Source organism: Dipodomys merriami, unplaced genomic scaffold (genome assembly GCF_024711535.1).
Source record: "Dipodomys merriami isolate MVZ:Mamm:240054 unplaced genomic scaffold, mDipMer1.0.p SCAF_91, whole genome shotgun sequence".
Classification (NCBI taxonomy): domain Eukaryota; kingdom Metazoa; phylum Chordata; class Mammalia; order Rodentia; family Heteromyidae; genus Dipodomys; species Dipodomys merriami.
The window spans coordinates 1,606,112-1,631,292 of NW_027206524.1; the positions used below are offsets into that span (position 1 = coordinate 1,606,112).

Below are 25,181 nucleotides of genomic sequence, written 5' to 3' on the forward strand. Positions count from 1 at the left end.
AAGGATAAAGGTGAATAAAGAGTATAGATAACAGGGGGCAGAAATTGAGGACTGAACCCAAGGCACTTTATTGTTAAGAAGTTGGGAGCACAGACAAGGACCAGCAACTTGAGAAGGAGCTGCTGAAAGCAGTGGTACATGATGTAAAACCAAGGGAAGACAACATTTGAAAGGAGGGAAGGTGATAAATTATGGCATATGGAAGTAAAATAATTGAATTAAGCAACACAAAGTTCACATATTAGTTTAAAGAAACATTATGTCTGTTTTAGATACCAGAAATGCTATTCAGTGAAACAGATGAAGAAAAATACAGTGACAAAAAAAGGAAAGAGGAAAAGAAAAAAGAGTCAGGTAGTACTCTGATAGAACTGATTTTATCTGCTTTTTTTATTTATGAAGTAATTGCTCTTCTAATGTTTTTAGATTCCTTTAAACAATCATGATAATTATGAATCTAAATGTTATTTGTAACAGTTACATTTACAATTTGAAGCCCTCTTTATATTAAAATATGTTATTTAAAATAGAGCTCAACAGAATATCTGTAGTTTGAATTTAAGAAATTCAAAAATTATTTAAAAATTTTATGTTTCTGTTATATATGAACATAAGACTCTGATATAGCAGGTAAATTATGATAGAAATGTGATTAAGTACATGGGAAAGTGCCTTGGAAAGGCATCTGACCAGAGTATATACTAGTGTGGAAAAGGCCAGAGAAGAAATGAAGGCAATTTGTAGACTCACAAAGAGCCTAAATGCTAAAAAATGCTCCAGCAGCCATACAGGACAAGATTGACAGGGTCAGGTAATGGTGAGACAGCTTCCACACATTATATTATGCCCGATTTGGAGTGATCAGGGGTTATTAAGGTATTTTAATAGGTATATAACCAGAGACTTACTTCAGAGACAGCTATCTTGAGGTCCACTCTTCCCTAATAAATTCAGTTATTAGGAAATGGTCTAGTATAGGGAAAAACAGAAGGCAATTAGTTCATGTTAGACATGCATCTCAGTAATCTAAGAAAGACATGATCAAGGTCTGAAATGAGGGGTAAGGATGAGAGGAGGAGAGCTGGGTGGTGCATGCATATAATCTTGGCACTTGAGAGGCTAAAGCAGCATAGTGAACCTTCACTACACAGACTCTCCCCAAGGCAAAAACTAAACAAATAACAAGAAAAAAACTGGAAAGAAAGGACTTTAGATATTAGGAAGATAGGAACTCTAGAACATGTGTAGGAATGCCTATGCATTTGTATAAAATGTATACTTATGGTTATATAAAGTAGAAATATCTAATATGTAATAACTATAATGTTGTTAAGATCATTTTTCCAATTCTTAATTATGCTTTATAACTAATTTTTTTATTTTCTGTCTTTATCTAGTTGATCCTGACTTTCTAAAATCATTTTTGTTAATTCATGAGTCTTGCAAAGCCTATGGTGCTACACCAAGCCGATATATGACCTTTTTGCGTGTGTATTCTGCCATTAGTAGCAGCAAAAAAAAGGAATTATTAAAGAGACAAAGTCATTTACAGGTACAATATTGTTAATCTTGAATGATTTTTGTCTTCATGATTATTTCAAATTTATCTTGTTATTGTTTGTAGGAGACAAGAATTATATAAATCACAATACCACATTGCCTGTGGCATTTATGTTAATGTAATACATCATATAAATTCATGCCTTTGGAATGTACTTATATTAAAAATGTTGGAAAACAATTTTTCTTATTTGCATTATACACTGGATTATGCTAATGATACACTATAGACCTATCTATAATATACGTGTGTGTGCATGTGTGTGTGCCCCACACTGGGGCTTAAACTTGAGGCTTTTTTGTTGCTTGGAGTTTTTGCTCACAGCTAGCATTTTACCACTTGACCCATGCCTCCACTTCTGATTTATGTTTATGATTAACAGTTAAACCTTTTCTTCTTTTTGGTGTTTCTGGAGTTTGAACTTAAGGTCTCATGCTGCTAGTAGGTTCTCTACCACTTAAAGCACTCCACAGTTCTTTAGTTTTACTTTTTTTTTTTTAATATTATCTAAAACTAAAGGGACTGAGATCATGGCTCAAGTTGTAGAATTTTGACTTAAATGTGATACTGGCATGATGCCAGCCTCTAACTTGTCAGCAAATCTTTCCTCTCCAGAGATGTAGTTTCTCTCTGTTAGGGTAATAGACTAGAATCTAGCTTAAGTCACATAATTATTTTTTTCTTTCTAATGATTCATTTTCATTTGTGTTAAGCCACTGTCTTTGATTTTGAGAAGTTTGATTTCCTGATTTGTTCTTAGTATTGTTTGGGTAAAGTACATACACTTGCTGAGTTTCAATCAGACTAGTGTGAGAGTGTATTAGATAATATGTGAGGAACCTAGAATGCTAGCTGTCTTCTACTTTCAGATGATCAGTACATATTGGAATCTTTTTTCTCCAAGACTGTCTTCAAGTCTTCCAATATGTTAGCTGACAAAAACTTTAGCTCACATTATAGAAAAGAGGAATTTACATCAATTCATTCCTAAGATTAACTTTTGGCAATGCGGGGTATCATAATGGTAAATTCAGGATCAAATGCCCACCCATAAAGCAGGAAGGCAGTTTGAACAGTGGTCCACTGGTACACCCATATGTGACCCAGATGGACAAAAACAAGGCATGTCCACTTCAGAGAAGAGTGAATTTTGTTTCCTTTCACCCAGTGAGACTAACAATTGCGAATGGCTTACTAAGTTTTCCCTTGCTTTCTATTTTCTTTTCTAACATGATGACTAAAAAGTCTATAACCTAGTGTTTAAGCAATCGAATATTCATTGAGTACTGTTACTGTTGTTTTAAAATTTGCCTCTCTTTACAACCCCTGAAACCTTTCACTGCATCTCAGTGGGTATGTTTAGTAAGTCTTTGATTAGCAATGAGAAAAAAAACCTAAGACTCCTTTGGTTTCTATGTACCACTTGCATATTTGCTCAGTTCTTTCCCACAGGAATTTATTTATGCTGTGTATGTATGCCAATCAGTTTTTTTATTGACATAGGCTGGTGTGTCTAAACTAAATGAAGCTAAAGCTCTTGTGGATGAACTGAACAGGAAAGCTGGAGAACAAAGCATATTACTTAAAACGAAGCAGGATGAGGCAGATGCTGCCCTTCAAGAGATCACAGTATCAATGCAGGTAATGTGAGACTTAAGTGCAGAAATGCAAGTAATAGAGCATTTATGTCTAGTTATCAACCACTGTAAAAATAACATTTTCTACTTACAGGGACTCAAAATATTGCTCATCCATACTGAGTCAGGCTGATAAAATAATAAACTTGAGCTTTTGTAGAATTGCATGACATTAAGGTTAATTGAATGTCACTTGATAATTCCTATAGGATGCTAGTGAGCAAAAGACAGAACTTGAAAGGCTAAAGCACAGAATAGCAGAAGAAGTTGTGAAAATTGAAGAAAGAAAAAATAAAATTGATGATGAATTAAAAGAAGTACAGGTAAGTTAAGAATGAGACATTCTAAGAGCCATTTACATGCTTCACTACCAGTTGTATGTAGAGTTTAAAAATTACTGGTAGCTTAACATGTGAAAAAAAAAAGAGACAAGGAAAATTTAACAGGAAAGAAAATAAATTAACTGAGGGCAGTTAAAATAATCTGTGCTTCATAGAAGCTTTGTTGTTTTGGTTTCTGAGAAGAAAATGCATTGTAGATAAACTGCTGTACTTTATTTTGCCCAGAGATCACTAAATTAATTACTCAATGAGTCCTAAAATACTAAGAAGCTTTTTATAATGGCAAAATAATTTGCCATTAGAACACTGCAGTTATGGTGGCAAGTAGTCTTACTTGCTCAACTAGAACATTCTTGCTTTTTGTTTAAAAATATACATTATTTGAAAGCAGAGGGTATTAGTAATTGTTTAAATAAAATGATCATCATTTGTGAAGTTACTTGAAAGTTTATATTTTGAAGTAAAGTGACCTTTTTTTTCTCTTTTAGCCTCTAGTTAATGAAGCTAAACTAGCCGTTGGAAACATTAAGCCAGAATCTCTTTCAGAAATTCGCTCACTACGTATGCCACCTGATGTAATCCGAGACATTCTTGAGGGAGTTTTAAGGTTGATGGGTATCTTTGATACATCCTGGGTGAGCATGAAAAGGTTAGTTTTTGAGCCTGTGCAAAATGTTATTTCAACAATGAATTGGACCTTCTTTCAGAGTTTTTAACGTTTATTTTTCTCAAGCAGACCTTTATCTAAATACACTGTGCCCTGAAATTTCAGGTTGTTCTGTATTATCATATGTCAAAATCCTAAGTATCCTCTCCCAGTAAGTGATTGTCAAAAGTGTTGATAGAGGAAGAAAGGAATGCCATAGAATTTTTAATTCTTACAGAGTAGAAAAAGCACTGGTTTACAGATTTACAATCTCTTTTCAGTCTTGTATTTTGAAGGTGAGGAAGAAGAGGTAGTGATACAGGAGGGAGGGAGAGAGAGAAGAGAGGGAAAGAGAGCATGAGTGCAAGCACATGCTTATGCCACAAATCATATAAGAGATACGATCTAGCAAAGTGGGAGGATTAATACAACCTGAAGCCATGGGATTTGGATTGATAGTACACTACTAGTCTTTAAACAGATTAGCCTATATTAGTTATACACAGAGGGGTTTCATTGCTACATCTGCACACGTTTGTCTTCCAGTTGATCTTACTCCAAGATTTATATCTGGAAATAGGAAAAATAATTTCCAATACCTTAGAAAGAAATCATGAAGTTTCCTTACATATCATAGAACATTTGAATAGTTCACATGATGGGAGTGGAATAAAATTTTGTGATTCTAATATGTCACTGAGGCTATTTTAAAAATGGTTACTGCATACTAATTTTTTAGTATTTTTATCTTTAAGAACCTGTACAAAGGAGTTTTAATTCAGTATGTCAGCTTATGAGCAATGTCACTTTTTCCATCATTCTTCCTGCAATATTTAGTATTCTTGTTAATTAAAAGTACATGTATGTGATATTTTCAGAAATAACCCTTTTTAGCCTTATTTGAATTTGTATTCTTTAATTTTAGTTTCCTTGCCAAAAGAGGTGTGCGAGAAGACATTGTAACCTTTGATGCACGAAATATTCCAAAGGAAATAAGAGAAAGTGTTGAAGATCTGCTTTATAAAAATAAGGCCTCTTTTGAGTCAAAGGTAATTTTTAACAGTTACACCATAAGCACCCTTTTCTACGCTGTAATAATTGGCTTTTTATTTTTATTTTTTAATTATTTTTTTGGTTGTGGGGCTTGAACTCTGGGCTTGGGCGCTATACCTGCCTCTTCAGCACAAGGTGAGTGCTCTATTACTTGAGCCACAATGCCACTTCCAGTTTTCTAGTGGTTTACTGGAGATAAGAGTCTCACGGACTTTCCTGACCAGGCTGGCTTTGAACCATGATCCTCAGATCTCAGCCTCCTGAGTAACTAGGATTATAGGCATGAGCCACTGGTACCCAGCTAAATCTGCTTTTTAATATGGGATGCATTGTCATTATTGTTTTGATAGTCTAAAGTCTAAAATTTAAGAAAAGTTAGAAACTATTGTCTGTATGAAGGTTTGTAATAGTAGGCATCATAATTGGGAATTAGTAACTAGAATCCAGGTTACAGGAAGTTAGTTTATTCTCTTAGTAGTAAATTCCCAGCTTGCCATGCTTTTACTTTCAACTTATAAGTTAAGATACTTTATTCCATGTGCTTGTCACATTATAGCAAGTCTCTGGTAGAACAAATTTCAGTGGACTGTCTTAAGTTCCATAATCTGATGTGTTTTGGATCCCTTATGGTGTCATGTACATCTTCCTTGACTCCAATAACAGTGGTTTCAAAATTATTCTTATTTTACAAAATGTCTGTCACATATAGAAGAAATGGAATCAATGCCTGCATGTTGTTGTGAGTGTGGCATGTATTTATTGAAAATAAGGTAATTAGGTTAGGTGGTGGAACATTTTATGATAAGTATGTGGTTCTAAAAGATATATTTTTCTTAATCAGTATAGTTAAAAAATTTCATTAAGTAGAATATTAAATACATGGCTTAAATAAAATGTGTTGAAATTAACTTTGCATTTGTTTGAAATTTGGACTGGGGTGTTGGATAATGTCTAATGAAATCTTTCAGAATGCCAAGCGTGCCAGTACAGCAGCTGCACCTTTGGCTGCCTGGGTTAAGGCCAATGTACAGTATTCCCATGTCTTGGAACGAATTCAGCCTTTGGAAACTGAACAGTCTGGATTAGAATCGTGAGTGAAACATAAAACACAACAGTTCTGACATCTGGATTGCCAGTTGATGAGTGTGTTATATTGTTAGTAATTACTTGGGGCTTTTTAAGGAGCTAACATTATAGAATTTAAAATGAGTTATTTGAAAAGAAAATTAAAAATTAAACAGGTTAAAAAAGAAGCACTTAGGAAGTAGATAGCAGAATCAGCTTTGCTGTCATTTCTTGTTTTAGGGGTAATTTGGTAAAACTTCCTTTAGGAAAAACAAAAGCTTTATAAAGGAATAATACTGAAATACAAAAGAATGGTACAGAATTATGAGCTTTTCTGATTGTTTTCACCATAAGTTCTAGGAAGTATTTAGTATATATATTTCAGAAGTGTGTCTGGGCAGGTAGGGAGATTTAGTCATTTACTTTGGAGCTTAAAGATCTAATTTTTTATTGTTACCAAATCAGGATTGTATTTTATCAGTTTTGTTCTACATGCAGACCAAAAAGTTTACTCGGTGTTATAGTGTTTGACATTACTGGTTAACCTTATGCTTCTGGCCAAAGACTTTAACTCTCAGCTTCTGAATTTTTCAGTATAATTGAATGAAGTTCTTGTGTTAAATAAACACAATTATAATATCTTAATACAAAAAGGTACTCTTCTGAGAAGACATTTGGTCAGCTATTCCAGTTATGCCTTGCAGAAATACACAGCAATATATAGCCCTCTCTCATTCCCACATTGCTGCCTGTAGTTGGTTTTTCACATGTCTCTCCTACTATCGTACTACTTCCTTCTGATTTTTGCTAAGTTTGAATGTTTTTAAAATTTTACTTTAAAAAAACATCAATTCCTCTTACATGAAAGACATTACTGCTCTCGGGATGTTGTTTGCTCTGTTTTTTTTTTTGTTGTTGTTGTTAATTTCCCTTTTTCTCCTATCTTTGATAATTCCATTGTAATTCTTTCTGTATTTGTTTGCTTTTCTTCAAGTTAGGGTCTTTCTAGACACTTCTGGTCTGTGGCAGTCAGTGATTAATTGTGAAGTACTGGAACTCTGATTAGCAGCTTCTAGTGTGGAGTTGACTCCTTGGCTGTTGATGTTGCTCATCATTGTAGGTGATCAAGTATAGATGGGCCTTGGATGGTAGCCCTTCACTATTCATATTTTTCAGAAATGCTATTTATTTTTCTCTAAAAAGAATCCTCATCTCTTCACATAGGATTTGGTTGGGGTCAGTGGAGTCCAGGGGTATAAGCTAGACTTGGTGCATTTGGGGTATAAGCTAGACTTGGTGCATTTGGGGTTAGTTGGAGGATAGTTTGCTTTCAATAGGGGAAAGATTGAGGTCTAAACTTCATAATATGGACCAATAAACTTTGCATTTCACTTCATTATTACCTTTACATATAGATAATGTTATTTTCTTCCTATAGGCATTTAGTTTGGGCTTTGTATGTCCTGGTATGTCAGTTACCACTTTTCAGAATTGCCTTGAAATTTCTCCTTTGCCACATTCTTCTCTTTATCTTTGATATATCTGTGTCTTTGTGGGGGGTGGTGGAAGAGCTAGAGATGATAGGATTAACTATATATTATGGTTGATTTCAAGTTCATGAGACTACTACTTTTCTACAAGCTAAAGAGGGTTTTTGTTGTTTGTTTTACAGTGCTACACATTGAATCCAGGTTTTATATGTTGGCATGTGCATGTGCACACATACTTTCATGTATATATTTTGTGCTTTATTTTAGCTCAATAGAATTCAGGGAAGAAGAAGAAATTATGTGCTTAATCTACTATTTCATCTAGAAGTCTACATGTACAGTATTTTTAAATATAGGCTTCTAGATATGGCATGGTTGGGTCCAAGAATGCATTTTAATTTTGCCACTGCTTCTCAGTTTAAATTCTAATCAAATGTAATATTACTGACAGTATTTATCTTTTATGTTTACTACAAGTTTACCTTTGAAAATGCTTCTGCTGCCTTACTGTTGAGACCTTAAGTAGAATGACTTTTATAATACTGAGTTAAATTTTAGGAATTTGAAGAAAACTGAAGACAGAAAAAGGAAACTGGAAGAGCTTCTTAATTCTGTTGGTCAAAAGGTATCGGAACTCAAAGAGAAGTAAGTTTTGAAGTGAATTTTGGATATTTGAAGTATACAAGTTAAATTGCTTTTAAACTCTTGAAAGTCCTAATTTGATCACTGTTTTACTTCTTCTAGTATACCATTCTAATGTGGGGAAGGGTATAGAATAATACAGAATCAATTTCTTTTTAAAGAACACTACCACTACATATGTTCCCACACACTTGTGAGAAAGTCGAGCAAGAGGAACTAAATGTAATGAGTTAATGCTGGGACTTTTCAGATTTGACATTACCTTCTTTTTAAAATTTTATATTGGGGATTAAAAGGGCCTTGTACATGCTAGGCTAGGGATTTTATCATTGAATTACATCCCAAGCCTTTGATTTCTCCATTTTAATCCTGTTTGACAATTTGAAGCTTTGGCATTAAAAAAAACTTAAACAGAAATGGATGAGTTGATTTAACTTAATATTTACTATAGAACTATTAGAAAATATAGTATAGTTTGAATTGTAACTAAAAAATGTACTTTTTTATTTCCAAGTTCTGAAGGTCAGCATCATTTAGTAGAGCTTTTTTAGATGATGGATGTGTTCTGTAATCTACACTATCCACTGTGGTACCACATAACCATGCAGAGCTATCAATCATACCTGTTTAATATGTCCAAGGAATTAAATTTGTGTTTAACTTAAATAGACCTGTGGCTAGTAGCTACCATATTGGATAGCTCACTTCTAAAGGCTTATGTCTAGAGGAGGAAAGATAAGGGCAGAACCAATGAAATACACCGGTAAATTCATGAAACTCAATGTAAAGGTTACTATACATGAATTTTAGATCCTCTACTGATGATTGTTGAGACTTTTACACTATGTGGTTGGCGTTTAGGTTTTTTATCACTTTAACAGGAAGTATAATACTTATTATGAATTGTTGGTCTAAGAATTACATGAGATGCTATTTTTTTGCTGCCTGGTACAAATCTGGGCATACTATATTTGACAAAGATATGGTAAAACATTACCATAATAGTAAAAATAATACAATTTGCAAGTATTTTTCAGGAAAAAAATTTAAAAGTTATAAGCTCTGGTAAATAGTAAAAGAGAAATGATATATAATATACTGGATATTTAACATGAGTTTTAAAGATAACATTACATGTAAAGGATTGGATATTTGAGGCAGAGGGTATGTGGTTGGAAGATAGGCTGGGCAAATGGAACATACTGAAGAACAAAGGACTTCAAATGTAGGGTCATTTTTGTAATAATTTCAGCTTTTGACACATTTTGCTGGACTAGAACAGAAAGAGAGTAGATTGGTCTTAGAACAGGATTTTCAATATCATATGGAGACATTTGTAATGTAGTAGGATGTGGAGGCTCTGTCAAGAGTTTTGAAGTAGACAGAAAATTGCTTCAAATATATTTGTTGGCATGTTGTTTTACTAATCATTTTATCTATCTATCTATCTATCTATCTATCTATCTATCTATCTATCTATCTATCTATATATATGTAAGTATTATCATTAAGTACTGGAAAAAAAGAATACTATACTACCCACAGATAATTTCATTAAGCATCTCTTAGACTCTTTTTGTTTTTAATTTAAATTTAATGCTTTGATAGATTTCAGAACAGGACTTCAGAGGCTGCCAAACTTGAAGCTGAAGTAAGCAAAGCACAAGAAACAATCAAAGCTGCAGAAGTCTTGATTAATCAGCTTGATCGAGAACACAAGAGATGGAATGCACAGGTTTGTTTTAGAGTTGTCAGAAAAGAAGAAAGGAAAGTGGAGGATCCATTAGTTTTGGACAAATGATTTAGCTATTAGTGGTCATTAAGTAATCTTTAAGTACAGCATCTTTATAGGAATGGATTTATGAAAGAAACCCATTCCCCTTTTAGTTACTGTATTATATAGGGGAAGGCAATGAACATGACCTCCTGGAAACTCAGTACTCTCCTTAGAAATTTTTTGAATTTACCTTCCCCAGGACAGAAATTTTTGAATTCAACACTGTTGGCCATTTCTTTTTTTTTCCCTTTCTTTTTTTCTTTTATTGTGCTAGTCCTGGAGCTTGAACTCAGGGCCTAGGTTCTGTCCCTGAGCGGTTTTGCTCAAGGCTAGCACTCTACCACTTGAACTACAGCTCCACTTTTGGCTGTTTTGGTGCTTAGTTGGAGATAAGAGTCACAGACTTGGCCTGCCTGGGCTGGCTTTGAACCTTAGCTAGGATTAAAGGCATGAGAAACTGGCGCATAGCATGGGGATGTTAGCCATTTCTTTATTCTTTAGATGTTGTGTCATATCAACTCTGTTGGTTTTGTCTCTTAAAAAAATTTAAACCTGATTCCTTCCTTGACTTGATTCTTCTTATTTGCTCACTTAATAACATTGATGATCTTCAGTATTGTTTTCTTCTCTTTTCTGATGATGAACAGAGCTATGGTTTTCTTCTTCATGTCACCCGGTCCCTGTGATAAACAGAGCTGTATTTCTTCACTGCTGAGCTTAAAAGTCCTATTTCCAACACACATTAGACATTTGCTCATAGTTGCCTCTCAGGAACCAAACCCAGTGTATCTTCATGAACTTCCTTTCTTTTCTCACTCCACATCTCTGTTAGTTGTTAATTCACTTATTTCTTCTAGATATTAAATAAAAATAGATGGATTATTTTCACTTATACATTATTTCATTTCCATATCCAATTTTTTTTGTATTTGTCTTCCGTCCTTCATACTAGTCTTTTCTTTGCATGTGTGTATGCTTGTATGCGTGTATGCCAGTCCTGGGGCTTGAACTCAGGGCCTGTCCCTGAGTTCTTTTGCTCAAGGCTAGTGCTCTACCACTTGAACCACAGCTTCACTTCTGAATTTTTATTGGTTAATTGCAGATGAGATTCACAGACTTTCTTACTTGGTCTGTCTTTGAACTATTATCATGAGAACTCAGCATTTTAGGATTATAGGTGTAAGCCATGGGCACCCAGATGAATTGTAGACTTTGTGAGTGTGTGTGTGGTGTGCGTGCACACATGCATCTCTCCTAGGGCTTGAACTTAGGGTCTGGGTGCTGTCCCAGAGCTTTTTTGCTCAAGGCTAGTGCTCTACCACCTGAGCCACACCTTTATTTCCAGCTATTTTTGGTGCTATGAGGCAGGAGTCTCAACGGACTTTGTTTCCAGGGTTGGCTTGGAACTGCAGTCCTCAGATCTCAGACTCCTGAGTAGTTAGGATTACAGGCATGAGCTACCAGTGCCTGACTTGAATTGTGTTTTTTCAATCCAGCCTAATTATGTTACTCATTGCTGGCTTAAATCTTCTCAGTGGCTTGTGCACAGGTTAAAACAGAAATTTTTTACATTGTATAGAGAAAACTTATCAGTCTGCCTCCAGACAGTTTCACTTCTCTCTCTCTTCATTCCTTCTGTATCACTATCTTTTCCAATCAATTTTGTGCTTTATCTGCACCAAAGTTTCCCATTAGTCTCTATGTCTTTATCTTCGTTTATATATTGTTTTAATCTTATTTTACATAGTGATGCAAATTTACTCTGCATTCATTATAATCCTCAGAAAGTTTTAATGACAAAATCTACTTATTTCTACAAATAGGATGCCATACCATACCATACAGCAATTTCTGGAATCTTGTTGATATATGGCTTCTCCACTGATTCCAAGACAAAATGTTAATTACATAAACTAATATATGAGGTTTTTTTTTTTAATAAGACAAAACTCTGTGATGTTGTCAACTTCTTCCATGTTAGAACACAGCCATATCTATCTTTTTCTCTCTTGCTAGGTTGCAGAGATATCAGAGGAGTTAGCTACTCTTCCGAAAAGAGCTCAACTAGCAGCTGCATTTATTACCTACCTTTCTGCTGCACCTGAATGTCTCAGAAAAACCTGTTTGGAAGAATGGACCAAATCAGCTGCTCTTGAAAGTTTGTGTTTATTTATTGATGATTTGTATTTTCAGTGTACTAACAATGTACTTTTGACATCTGTTATTTTTTTAAATAGGAAACATTTTCTGATGTTTAAAATTTTGGGTGTGTTGTTAGATATGCCAATTTTAAAAATTGTTTAAAATTTTTTTTCTTTTTGAGTATCCTGTTCCTAACCACTCTTAGGAAACTGAAACTAATGAAGTATTTGTGTTATTGTATGAATGCATCTAAATATTTTCTAGAATTTCATCTCAAAATAAGATGCAGAGATTTCAAAATTCCCTGTGAATTTTTACAAAATTGTTATGGTTGTAAAGTACTGACTTAGAGCAAATACAGTTTTTTTTTTTTTTGTCGGCTCTTCAGCTAAAGGCAAGCGCTATACCATTTGAGCCACAGCACCACTGCTGGCTTTTTCTGCATATGTGGTGCTGAGGAATCGAACCCAGGGCCTCATGCATGCAAGGCAAGCACTCTACACTAAGCCACCTTCCCAGCCCAGCACATACAGTTTGAATTCTTACTACTTCTCAAAATGCTTTGTCCCTCTGGGGTTTAGGTGCTAATCTTGGACAAGTGGATTTAAAAGTAAATACTGACATAAAACTTTTGCTACTCTATATTGTATTGGTTTTATTCCCTTTGTCCAGTACAGATTATTGCAGTGAAGGATTACTGCTGTCTTTTAACTTTTCAGAATTTGATCTGAGGAGATTTCTTTGCACTGAAAGTGAGCAGTTAATTTGGAAAAGTGAAGGCCTGCCATCAGATGATCTTTCCATAGAAAATGCTCTTGTGATATTACAGGTAATTAATTTACTCAGAGGAGGGTAAGCCTTTGGAAATCATATTTGCCAAAATAATTTTTATTTTTACTGGTATTAATTGAAAATACTTTTATGTTCTGAGTAGTCATTCACAGTGAATACATAGAAATTGCCTTTGAATTAACTTTAATTATAGCTCATATTTGCTTTATATTCAGTATTGCTGAATAGTTATATAGACTTAAATGACAAAACAAAAATTATTTTAAAATTTTTTTTAGAATTTTACCTTATTAAAATAGTCAACATTTTATCTCAGTTCTAAGGTAGACTAGAAAAATTAAAATAAATTGTACATAAAGGTGTAATTGGTTAACATCATTGTTAACATACTATGCGAGATTTGTGATATTCTCTATATACTGGAGTCCTTTTATGAGGAAAAATGCTAGCTAGGTAGTTTTGATTTCCAACATTCAGAAAATTAGTAAGTATACTAAAAGTTTTCTGAGATTCTTTCACAGTGAGGTTTTCCTAGGCTGTAGTTATTCAACAATTTTATTGATGCTACAAAAAGCCTTTGATGTTCATAGTTATTCCTGCTGGTCTTACAGAGATGTTTGAAATTCTGTCATTTAGTCTGAGTATCTGCATTACCTGAAAGGAATCAGTGAAATCCTTGTCTTTGGCCTTTCAACAGGAATTGATGTGTGTTAACAGAATGTTTATTTGACCTAGTCTCTGAGGAGCAGGCAAACTTTAGCCACACCCATTCTAGGTTGTGGGTTACTTGGGCTGTGGTTTATATCTGTTGTCCTGATGTAATTATGTTTTATTTTACTTTCAAAAATTTACTGATATGGGCAATAAACTAATCTTTTTAACATTGAGAAAGTTGGTAATAGAGAAATCAAAGCACTTGATACAGAGGTATGAAAATAGAGGAATGGCATCCATTAAAACTGCTTAAAGAAGGGGAAGGGAGATAAGAAAGGTTAGTAGAATGATGAATCTAATTGAAATACATATTACGCACGTGTGGAAACCCCCCATTTTGTACACTTAGTACATGCTAAGGGCAAAGCTCTTTAGAACAGATCAGAATTGAGTTTACTTTTAACTTTTTATGCCTCACCTTTGATCATACTTTTAAATCTACCTGTGACAAACAACTACAATTTTCCAAAAGTTCCAAGCTTGTTATTTCCTCTCCGTTGTGCTGTTTTCACTCCCAAATGCTTTGTTTGCTTCTTTGCCTTGCTAATCTTGCTTGGCTTGGCTTGAAGTATTTCTTAGTGGCCCACCCTCCCAGTCACCCTTCAGTAGCATCTTGTGCTGTTCTTATGATGAAATTGTCCCTTTTGCTGCTTTATTGAGCATGAAGTCATTGGGAGTAAGAGAATTCTGTACTACTTGTACAGAATTCCTGTAGCTAATATCTAACACAGGTAGAATAGTAAATGCATGAATGAATGAATGCATGAATGAATGAATGAATGCATGAATGAATAAGGGAATGGATGAATGAAAGCTCATCACTTAAAATATATTACAATTTTTATTTAAGCATAACTACATTTTACAATTGTACAATTTTTATTTAAACATAACTACATGGTACAGAGATAAACTGCATCAGAGAAGTTTTATGTAAGCATTTCTAGAGAGGTATAAGATGAAAATAAAGTACCATTGAATTTGTTAAACTCTTTTCCTTGCTAAAAATACAGTTTCAAACCTTCTTTTTTATTTTCTTAAACTGCATCAGATCATTGGTATGCAATCATGGGTAAGAACTTTTCAAATTTTAAAGTAGTTATTTTTGTAGTTAGTTAAGCAACATGAGAATTAGGAAATGTAAATTAGAAGTGAAACTAATGTAATGTTTACAAGGCTATTTACTAACCATAAAACTTGGCTAGGAACAACATATATAATGGATCAGGAAGTGAAACTTCTAGAAACTTCTAGGAACAACATATATAATGGATCAGGAAGTGAAACTTCTAGAAACTTCTAGAAACTCTGTTTCTAGAAGTAATGTTGCATAGGAAAACTATAGTAAAGCTGTTTTAAGATGAGGTGTCTCATTATTGTCACTAGGGGTTAACAGTTCTAAACAGTGTTGTTTATCAACAGTTCTTCATCTATAGCGCAGATATTCCTTCTTGAAATGTTCCTGAAATAGTATGTGCTCCCTTAGATATATTCCAGGCCTAATGTTTCCATGGGTGTTTTCTTACCTCTATAGCAATATACATATATATATATATGTATATGTAATATATGTATATGTAATCTACAATTGATACATTTTTATTAAATTATACAATTAATACATTTTGCAAATGATTTAAAAACAGCGCATTGTTTAAATCAGATTTACTGGTGATGATTAGGTAAATTCTAAATTTATTACGCATGTGCTACATATTTTCTACATAAAACTGGCTTCTTTTGTCTGCTGAGTACTATTATATGTAAGACATTTCTACTGCTCTCTAAACCTTCTGTTTGCCTTAGAGTTTAACAAACACAGGACAGTCTGAATGAATTTAGTTTCTTGCGCATTAGATTTTAACCTATAACACTTAGATGAAATTGTGTTAAAATGTAAATTGATAACTATTTTTATGATTATACCTTTTATGAAATTTTAATGATTTACTCAACCAAAGGATATATGAAATTATAAATAGTTTGATTTGTATTTGGAAAGCCAAACAGAATAATGCATGTGGCATGGATATAAAACTAGAGCTCTTGCTTAGCATGTTGTTAATATATATTTTTGTGTTATTGTATGGTCAATAGGACTATACTCACTTTCTGAATTAAAATTAGTTCGTATAGTCATTGAAAGTTTGTAACTGTGGTTATGGTTCAGATATAAACCATACTGTGTTCTTTCTTGTAGTTGTGCATTTATTTCAAAGTAATTGCTTAATTGCTTTCTTTTTGTTTTAAAAAAAACTAGAGTCGAGTGTGCCCATTTCTCATAGATCCTTCTTCCCAAGCTACAGAATGGTTAAAGACACATTTGAAAGACTCACGGTTGGAAGTTATTAATCAGCAGGTGTGTAATACTTCTACTTTAGATCTTAACTACAAATCGCATCTAACAGTAAAAACTTTTCTGGGCCTATAATCAGGAAACAGATTCAAGACTGAGCCCTGTTACTTACATGGGGTGGGATCTATGGAAGAAATGGAACTTTCTGAGCTTCCATTTTCTAATTTATATAAAAAGGAATAAGAACATTTATTTGGTTCTAGGCATTGATCTATTACTGGATTTGATAATAGTCACTGTTCATTTTCTTCTGAAGATAACACTCTATTAAAATAGTTAGAAAGATAAACATTTTCACAATTACAATTAATGACAATAAGGTACTATAGAGATAGAGTTATGGGAAAATCAAAACACCTCTTGCCTTTTCACATATTTATATTTCTTATATATATCCATTACTAAATACATTTATATGCATTATTAAATATATTTAAGCACAATATATGCATATATTCATATTAATATATGAAGGCCTAAGATACAACTGAGCATAATTGGAAACTGTGAACATTGTGTGTTTAGGTTACTCTCAATACATATAGCCTTTTATTCAATAAGAAATTAATCAGCTCACAATAACATTTTTTTTTGTCACTGTGGGACTTGAACTCTGAGCGTGGGTGCTGTTCCTGAACTCTTCAGCTCAAGATGAGCCCTATACCACTTGAGCCACAGCTCCACTTCTGGTTTTCTGATGGTTTATTGGAGATAAGAGTCTCATGACTTTCCTGCCCCGGCTGGCTTTGAACTGCAGTACTCAGATCTCAGCCTCCTGAGTAGCTAGGATTATAGGCATGAGCCACTGGTGCCTTGCTACAATAACTTTTTTAATGTAACTTTTAATTTTTTTAGCTTACAGACTTGTAATAAAGTTTAAAATACCCATTGTACAATTTTACAAAAGATGTTCTTATGTCCTTATTTTATAAGCTTATTTTTCTAAAAGCTTACCTTGACCTAGGCCTACAAAGTTCAGAATCATCAACATCTTGGGGTAAGAGAGCTTCATGGGCAGGAACACATACGACTTGTGATCTGTTATATTTTATTTTGGAGCAACTCTTGAAGGACTGGCCTGAATATGTTTGGTAGTAAACCCTTTTTCAGAAGTACAAGAACACTCAAAAATTCAGTGTAATGAAAATAAAATGACACATTCATTGGTGATCATGAAGTATTATGTGCTGTACAGGCTTGTATGTGCCATGCCTATGCAACCTGGCAGGTTGGTTAGGTGGTTTGAATTAGCATAGTGACTGGTGTTACTAATGCCATTGTGTCCTAGCCATTAGGGTTATTTTTTTTAGCTCTATTTTAATCTTATTGTGCCACTGTTGTATATGTGAGGTGTTGCTGACCAAATTATTGGTATAGAGTACCAATGTTTATAATCCCATTTATGAGTTGTAATATGAGATCTTAATTATCCCGAATGCTACATTTTTTCCTACCTTACATAAAAGTCTGGAACAAAGATGAAAATTCATTTTTTTTTGCCAGACCACTTCAAAATTCTTGATTGGTTTTAACATTTTGCCTAAGGTTCTTTTAAAAATTATTTTAACCTGTCACAAGAAAACATACAATACTATTAGTATTGTATGTAGCATTTACATTTTATTTTTGAAATAATTTATAACTATAGTAGAAAATTCAAGAATAGACTTTGTATTGAGATACAGTTACTACACAGTAGGTAGTTATGTACATTCCAGATGTGAAAGATGAAAATATCTGTAGCTCTGCTATTTACATTTTTTTAAACAGATTGGTTCTATAGGGGGATTCATTGTGATATTTATGTACATGCATACAGTATCCTCTACTCATTCTCCCTCATTTCCCACTCTTCTTAAAACAATTTCCACAGGTTTTATTTTCTTATAAAGTACATGGACTTCACCCTGTTTGCTTGCTTTTACCCCTCTCCCCACTGGTACCTACCCCACTGACAGAACTTGTTAAAATTCCTTTTTTGCCCCTTCCAAGGCCCTTTTGTGTTCCAAGGCCCTGTTCCCTTTTTCCTTTTCCCTTGTGCTTTTTATCTCCCCCTTCTGCTTTTTCCCTTCTCCTTTTTTCTCTTCCCCTTTTCCCTTATCTCTTGTCCCTTTTACTTTTTCTTTTCTCCCCATCTCTCCCTCTCTCTTCCTTTCTCTCCTCCCTCTCCCTATCTCCTCCTTCCCCTTTCTCCCTTTCCCCCTTTCTTCTTCTCTTCCTCTGCCTCTCTCTCTCCCTCTCTCCTTTCTGTCTTCTCTCTCTCTCCTCATGCATGTTCATGCTCACACATACACACACATGTGTGAGCATGTACATACCAGTTCTCTAGGACTTGAACTCAGGACCTGAGCTCTGCCCTTGAGGTTTTTGCTCCACAGTCTGTGCACGCGCGCACGCATGCGTGTGTGCGTGTGTGTGTGTGTGTGTGTGTGTGTGTGTGTGTGTGTGTGTTTAATTGGTGATAAGAGTCTCATGGACTCTTCTTGCCTAGGCTGGTGTGAGTCACAGTCCTAAAATCTCAAGATTACAGGTATGAGCCACTAGAGTCTGGCTTTTTTTCCCTTTGTTTTCCCCCAGTACTGGGATGTATGCCAAGAATGGTATCAATGGGTTATACGTATGATTCTCATAATTTACTATACATATACAAGTTGGAGAGGGCAGATTCTTTTTTGATACAGTAAATATGTGTAATATTTGTTTATGTATTTTAAGTTAGAAATTTAGAATAATTCAGTTAAAATGAGTCAGCACAACCAAGTACATAGAATTATTCCTAGTCATATTATTTCTGTTAGTGTCTTCATTCACTGTCTCTTAAGGATCTAAGGATTGAGGTAATAAATATATATTAATATATATTCTTTTTTATTCCAATAGGATAGTAACTTTATTACAGCTCTTGAGTTAGCAGTACGTTTTGGAAAAACCCTTATTATACAAGAGATGGATGGTGTTGAGCCTGTCCTTTATCCATTGTTGAGACGAGATCTTGTTGCTCAAGGTAAATATTCAAGAGAGGGCCTTTTTCTTTTTTTCATCAAGTTTTATCAAGGATTTATTTTGGTGTAATAGAGGTTTAAAGTTAGGAGGAAGAGAAAAGGCAGAGAAACCTTTCCTGCTCCTCATGCAGGATATAGGAATTAAAGACTCAAAATAGCTTTTATATTTTCTGAGCTGGGCTCGGTTTACTTCTTAGTATTAACTTCTTGGTCTAGTCCTTTTGAATTTATTAAAAATTGGATTTATTAAAAATATTTCCCTATCTCTTTAGCCTTTTCTCTTTGCTAAAGGTCTTAGGTCTCTTTTAATTGTGATCGGAGTGAAGAGGGTGATAGTGCCTCTTTTAAAACTCCAAAGTTGTGAAGGTTGAGCCTTCAGAATTCCTCTTTGGGGGAGTCACAGGACAGCTCAGTTCTCCAAGCAACAGAGTACTGGGGCCGGAGGGGTGGGAGAGCAGGAAACCACAAAGCACACACTGTTCTTGATCATCTGCTAGCTCAGAAACAAGTTGTGACAACACGTGTAAATGTTGGTTATGAAAGAGGCTCATTAAAACTCTGTTTTATTGGAGACTGATTATATAAGCATACTTCCTAACTCATAGCAAAATTTCCCAAAGGAAAATAGGAATTTAACATAACCCACATTACATATAAAAATTTTAGGCACAATTAACTTTTTTTTGTGTGTGTGAAAATACTATACAGAGGAGTTACATGGGCAAGATAATGAGTACATTTTTTATCAAGCATTGTTGCCTCCTCTTCTGTTTCTCCTTCCTATCCCTTCCCATCTCTCCCCACGATCCCCCATTCTCCCCCCACCCCCGCCAAAGTTGTAAAGTTTGTTTTTCGACATAACTACTTGTATATCTCATTGTTGCAATGCATTTAAACAATTTGTTTTTTTCCCTTCCCCTCCACAAATTATACCAACATCAAATACAGTGAAGGCAAGTGTTATACCGTGAGGGAGGGACATACAATGCAACAAAGAAATCATCTTATTAATATGTTAGAAACAATCGCATGAAAGAAAAAAACATTTGAATACTTATCTTGGGGTTCATTTCACCTAACATCAACTTATCTTCCCTTTTCTGCCTGACTCATACATATACTAGTTATTACAAATAAGGGAAGCCATGGGACCTATGTTTCTTTGGGCCTGGCTTATTTCACTTAATATATTTTTTCCAAGTCTTTCCATTTCCTAACAAATGGGGCAATGTCATTCTTTCTGATGGAGGCATAGAATTCCATTGTGTATATATACCACATTTTCTTGATCCATTCATCTACTGAGGGGCATCTGGGTTGGTTCCATATCTTAGCTATGGTAAATAATGCTGCAGTAAACATAGTTGTGCTGGTAGCTTTAGTATAGTCTTGTTTGTGATCATTTGGGTAAATGCCCAAAAGTGGGATTGCTGGGTCATAGGGGAGCTCTATGTGGAGTCTTTTGAGGAACCTCCATACTACTTTTCCAAAGTGGTTGAACAAGTTTACACTCCCACCAACAATGCAGTAAGGTTCCCTTCTGTCCACATCCCCTCCAGCATCTGTTGTTATTAGAGTTCTTGATTATAGCCATTCTAACTGGAGTGAGGTGGTATCTCAGTGTTGTTTTGATCTGCATTTCTTTTATGACTAGGGAGGTTGAGCATTTCTTCATGTGTCTATTGGCCATCCTTCTTACCTCTTCAGAGAAGTTTCTCTTTAAATCTTTAGCCCACTTATTTATTGGGCAGCTGTTTCTTTGAAGATTTGTTGTTGGGGGATTTAATTTTTTGAGTTCCAGGTATATTTTAGATATGAGACCCTTGTCCGTTGTATGGCTAGTGAAGATGTTCTCCCAATCCGTGGGCTTTCTATTGATCTTGCTAGCTATGTCCTTTGCCATGCAGAAGCTCTGTAGCTTCATGCAATCCCATTTGTCCAACCTTTCTTTGATTTGTTGTGTTTCTGGGTCTCTATTAAGAAAATTTTGGCCTATGCCAAGGAGACCTAGGGTTTCTCCTATTTCATCCTGTAATGATTTCAGAGTGTCTGCTTTGACTCCAAGGTCTTTGATCCATTTGGAGTTGGTTCTGGTGCAGGGTGATATAGAAGGATCTAGCTTTAGTTTTCTACAAGTAGTTAACCAATTTTGCCAGCACCATTTACTGAAGAGGCTGTCTTTCTTCAATTCTATACAATTATTAGTTTTTAATCAGGTCTGAGAATGTTTGGAATTCTTTCCAAATCCATGTTTCTGCATTCTTTGATTATGGGCCAGCTTTGTAAGCAGGTCATTGTGTGGATAGCACTCAGCATTTGTGTGTTAGCACTTACCCCACAAGGCTAAGAGCTTCTTCATGCTCTTTCTCTTAGATTCTTTAGATTCCACATATAAATGAGATTATGACATAATTTTCTTTCTGTGTGTAGGTTATTTTACTTTATATACTGTCTACTATGCTTATTTATATTGTGGCAAATAGCAGAATGCCCATTTTATGGCTATATAGTGTTCCATTTTAAATTTTCTTTATTTTTCCATTACTGAACACTTAAGTCATTGTGTATTATGTCTATTGCAGATAATGCTGCAAGGAATGTAAGACTGCTGATAGCTTTATGATGTGTGGGTAGTGTGAGTCAGTTTTGTTGTTATGACAAAATGCCTAAGATAATGTTGGCAAGAGAATAGACAAAAAGGGACAGAGGGGTTATAGATTTGAGCAGTCATTATGGAAATATATTATGGAGGTCCCTAAAGAAATGGAAGATAGAATTTCTTGTGACTGCTAATCTGAAATGTCCCCTAAAGCTCCTGTGTATCTTCAAAGCCTGATTGCCAGCTGGTGGGTTTTGTCCATGACTGAATCATGAAGGCTCTGATGTTACCAATGGACTATTTCTCTAGTGGAAATGAGAGATGGCAAGACTAGTTAAACAAAATAAATCTGTCTTCTCTTAATTTGTTAATGCAATCACTTATATTTTGATATCTCTAGGTTTCTGTCACCATGTATTTTACATGTTAAATACTAGCACAATAAATACTTCTAGACAATGAATTTAGACATAGAATATAATATATGGTTGAGAGTCTATTTTTGTCATCTATAATACTTCTCTTATAGTTAGTAATTAATAGTAGAACTGTACTATCGCAGATATTCCTTTGATGCTTCAGTGTTCCAGAGACTTTTTCATGAAACTTGTCCACTCTCATTATGCACATGCTGACTAATAGAGCATTCTGCTGAACAGTATCATATACCTTAAGTTTTGTATTAAATACAGTATTAAAAGCTTATAATGCTGGTCACTGGGTACCTCATACCTATATTCTAGTTACTCAGATGGCTGAGATCTGAGAGTTGAGGTTTGAAGCCAGTATGGGTAGAAAATTCCACTATACTCCATCACCAGTGAACCACTAAAATGGCTCAAGTAGTAGAGCCCAAGCCATGAGCAAGAAAGTTTAGTAAGATTGCTAGGCCCTGGATTTAGGGCACAAAAAGAAAGCTTATTTTAAAAATACTTGTCCTACTTTTTTTTTGTTTGTTTTTTTTTGTCCTTTTTTTTGTCCTACTTTTAAGCAGCATGTAACACGAAGATTCAGGCCAACTAATGGTGTGTATGTGTGTGTGTGTATATGTACATATATATATTTATATGTTTGTGTGTCTTATATAGGGCCACGTTATGTGGTACAAATAGGTGACAAAATTATTGACTACAATGAAGAATTTCGTCTGTTTTTATCAACAAGAAGCCCAAACCCCTTCATTCCACCGGATGCAGCTTCCATCGTTACTGAGGTTAACTTCACAACAACGAGAAGTGGGTTACGAGGGCAGGTGTGTAAAATCAGTTACTGTTCATCCTGGAATATTTTGTGTTTTTGTGAACTTTATAGTGTAAAGCCACTTGGTTAAACTGCTTACTATGCAAACCCCTGATTTTGAAAATAAACTTGCAAGCATGTTATTGAGGCTTGTTTTATTATCAGCTGCATGAGACTTATACATTTGCTGCTATCCTCAAATTGCTGCTTTTTCTAATAGGAATCACATTTGCCAGTCTATGACTTTATAGAATGGTAGAATTTGAGAGAGCAATGTTTCATAGAGATAAAGATCAGCATGTTTTTTTTTAATGGTAAAACGAATTTGTGAAAATTGCAACTTTAAACTTTATTGGCTAGAATATCTTTTTTTTTTTCTTAAGCTTTTGGCTTTAACAATTCAGCATGAAAAGCCTGATTTAGAGGAGCAAAAAACAAAACTATTACAACAGGAAGAAGATAAGAAAATACAGTTGGCCAAACTTGAGGAATCTCTTTTAGAGGTAAAATTGAACTATTTGGAATTTTTTTCATATTACTTTTTCTTTAATAAATATAAAAATGCTTTTTAAAAACTTAGCAACTTCAAAATAGTTGATTTTTGCAGAATTTCAAAATTTCAACAGAAGAGAATATAAAATGAAAATTTTAAACAGCTAATAAAGTCTTTATTCTTCATTGTTTCATTATTATATACTTAGAATTTCACAAAATATTAAAAGCATGAAATTGTGATTGAACCTATAACTGTGTAGTATTTTTTAAAGTTTTATTAGATGGATACAATTAGTGTTATTTAATAATTTGTATGATATGGTATTATAAAACACTATACTTTTGTAACAGTAGACATATTCAAGGTTAGAAAATGTTGAAAGTCATGTAGAATAATCTTCACATTAATGATAGCTATTATGGTCTTTATTTAATTGGTTATTTTAATTTGTACTGCAAATTTTTGCTAATATTTTCTACAGACACTTGCAACATCTCAAGGCAATATTTTGGCAAATAAGGATTTGATTGAATCTTTGAATCAGACAAAAGCCAGTAGTGCACTTATTCAAGACTCGCTTAAAGAATCTTACAATCTCCAGATTTCCCTCGATCAAGTAATTATTTCTTTCTTGTGGTATTATGTCAGGTTTAAAAAACACAAAGCTGCTATGTTAGAAAAGGTAGAATCACATAGTCAGGGGAAAAAATTATGTTAAAAAATAAGATTCAGCCAGGCACTGGTGGCTTATGCCTATATTCCTATCTACTCAGGAGACTGAGATCTGAGGATCGCGGTTCAAAGCCAGCCCGGGTAGGAAAGTCTGTGAAACTCTTATCTCCAATAAACCACCAGAAACCCAGAAGTGGCGCTGTAGCTCAAGTGGTAGAGCGCTAGCCTTGAGCTGAAGAGCTGAGGGATAGCACTTAGGCCGAGAGTTCAAGCCTCATGACAGACAAAAGAAAAAAAAAAAGATCCAAAGCCCCAGAGTCTGAAGGTTCATTCTTGTTATTATAGAGAACAGTTAAGATGTAGGGTACAAAGACTGAGATCATATACCCTAGTAGTTTCTACTGAATGCTGCTACTGTGTTATCTAAGGTAGAGCTAAACTTTTTACTGAAATTAAACACAAATACATTGAACGTATATGAGTGTAGAGATCATCTTTGCTGGTTAGTTGGCATTTCATTACTGTAATAAATAACTGAGGTAAATTAACTTAAAAACAGAAAAGGATTATGTCGAGTTTTGGATGTTTCATTCCAGAATTACTTGGCCCCATTGCTTTTGGGCTTGGAATGAGACCATGCATGGCAGTGGTATATGATGATACTACTGTTTACTTATGACTGGGATGTGGAGGAAAGATAAAAGAGCAGGCCCCCCCGATTCTTTTTGAAGGCCCTTCCCATTCGGCCCTATCTCTTTCAAAGTTCTTGCACCACTCTTAAGGCATGCCTGCCTGCCCGTCAGCCCTCCTTTCCTTCCTGCTTTTTCCTTTTCCTTTTTGAGGGAGCAGTTTGCTGTGTACCTCAGATATTCCCTCATCTCTTACTGTGTAGCCCAGACTGGCCTGAGACTTATGATCCTCCTGCTTCAGCCTTTTGAATGCTGGGATTATAGGTGT

The 25,181-nt window shown here is 34.6% G+C and overlaps 1 protein-coding gene across 3 annotated transcripts in view; it reads left to right on the forward strand.

Annotated features, from left to right (window-relative positions):
• Nucleotides 1-25,181, forward strand: part of LOC138821327 (cytoplasmic dynein 2 heavy chain 1) — a 168,949-nt gene that overhangs the window by 69,791 nt on the left and 73,977 nt on the right. For 2 of the 3 annotated variants that reach the window (XM_070013461.1, XM_070013463.1), the window contains exons 53-69: nucleotides 273-354; nucleotides 1,398-1,552; nucleotides 3,065-3,202; nucleotides 3,408-3,521; nucleotides 4,028-4,188; nucleotides 5,111-5,234; nucleotides 6,207-6,328; nucleotides 8,352-8,438; nucleotides 10,044-10,170; nucleotides 12,229-12,370; nucleotides 13,074-13,183; nucleotides 14,912-14,932; nucleotides 16,121-16,219; nucleotides 19,097-19,220; nucleotides 22,906-23,069; nucleotides 23,440-23,559; nucleotides 24,034-24,168. In XM_070013461.1, the coding sequence (XP_069869562.1) occupies nucleotides 273-354; nucleotides 1,398-1,552; nucleotides 3,065-3,202; nucleotides 3,408-3,521; nucleotides 4,028-4,188; nucleotides 5,111-5,234; nucleotides 6,207-6,328; nucleotides 8,352-8,438; nucleotides 10,044-10,170; nucleotides 12,229-12,370; nucleotides 13,074-13,183; nucleotides 14,912-14,932; nucleotides 16,121-16,219; nucleotides 19,097-19,220; nucleotides 22,906-23,069; nucleotides 23,440-23,559; nucleotides 24,034-24,168 (2,025 nt within the window). The remainder of the gene's footprint in view (nucleotides 1-272; nucleotides 355-1,397; nucleotides 1,553-3,064; nucleotides 3,203-3,407; nucleotides 3,522-4,027; nucleotides 4,189-5,110; nucleotides 5,235-6,206; nucleotides 6,329-8,351; nucleotides 8,439-10,043; nucleotides 10,171-12,228; nucleotides 12,371-13,073; nucleotides 13,184-14,911; nucleotides 14,933-16,120; nucleotides 16,220-19,096; nucleotides 19,221-22,905; nucleotides 23,070-23,439; nucleotides 23,560-24,033; nucleotides 24,169-25,181) is intronic. The other variant, XM_070013462.1, reaches the window with a different exon arrangement.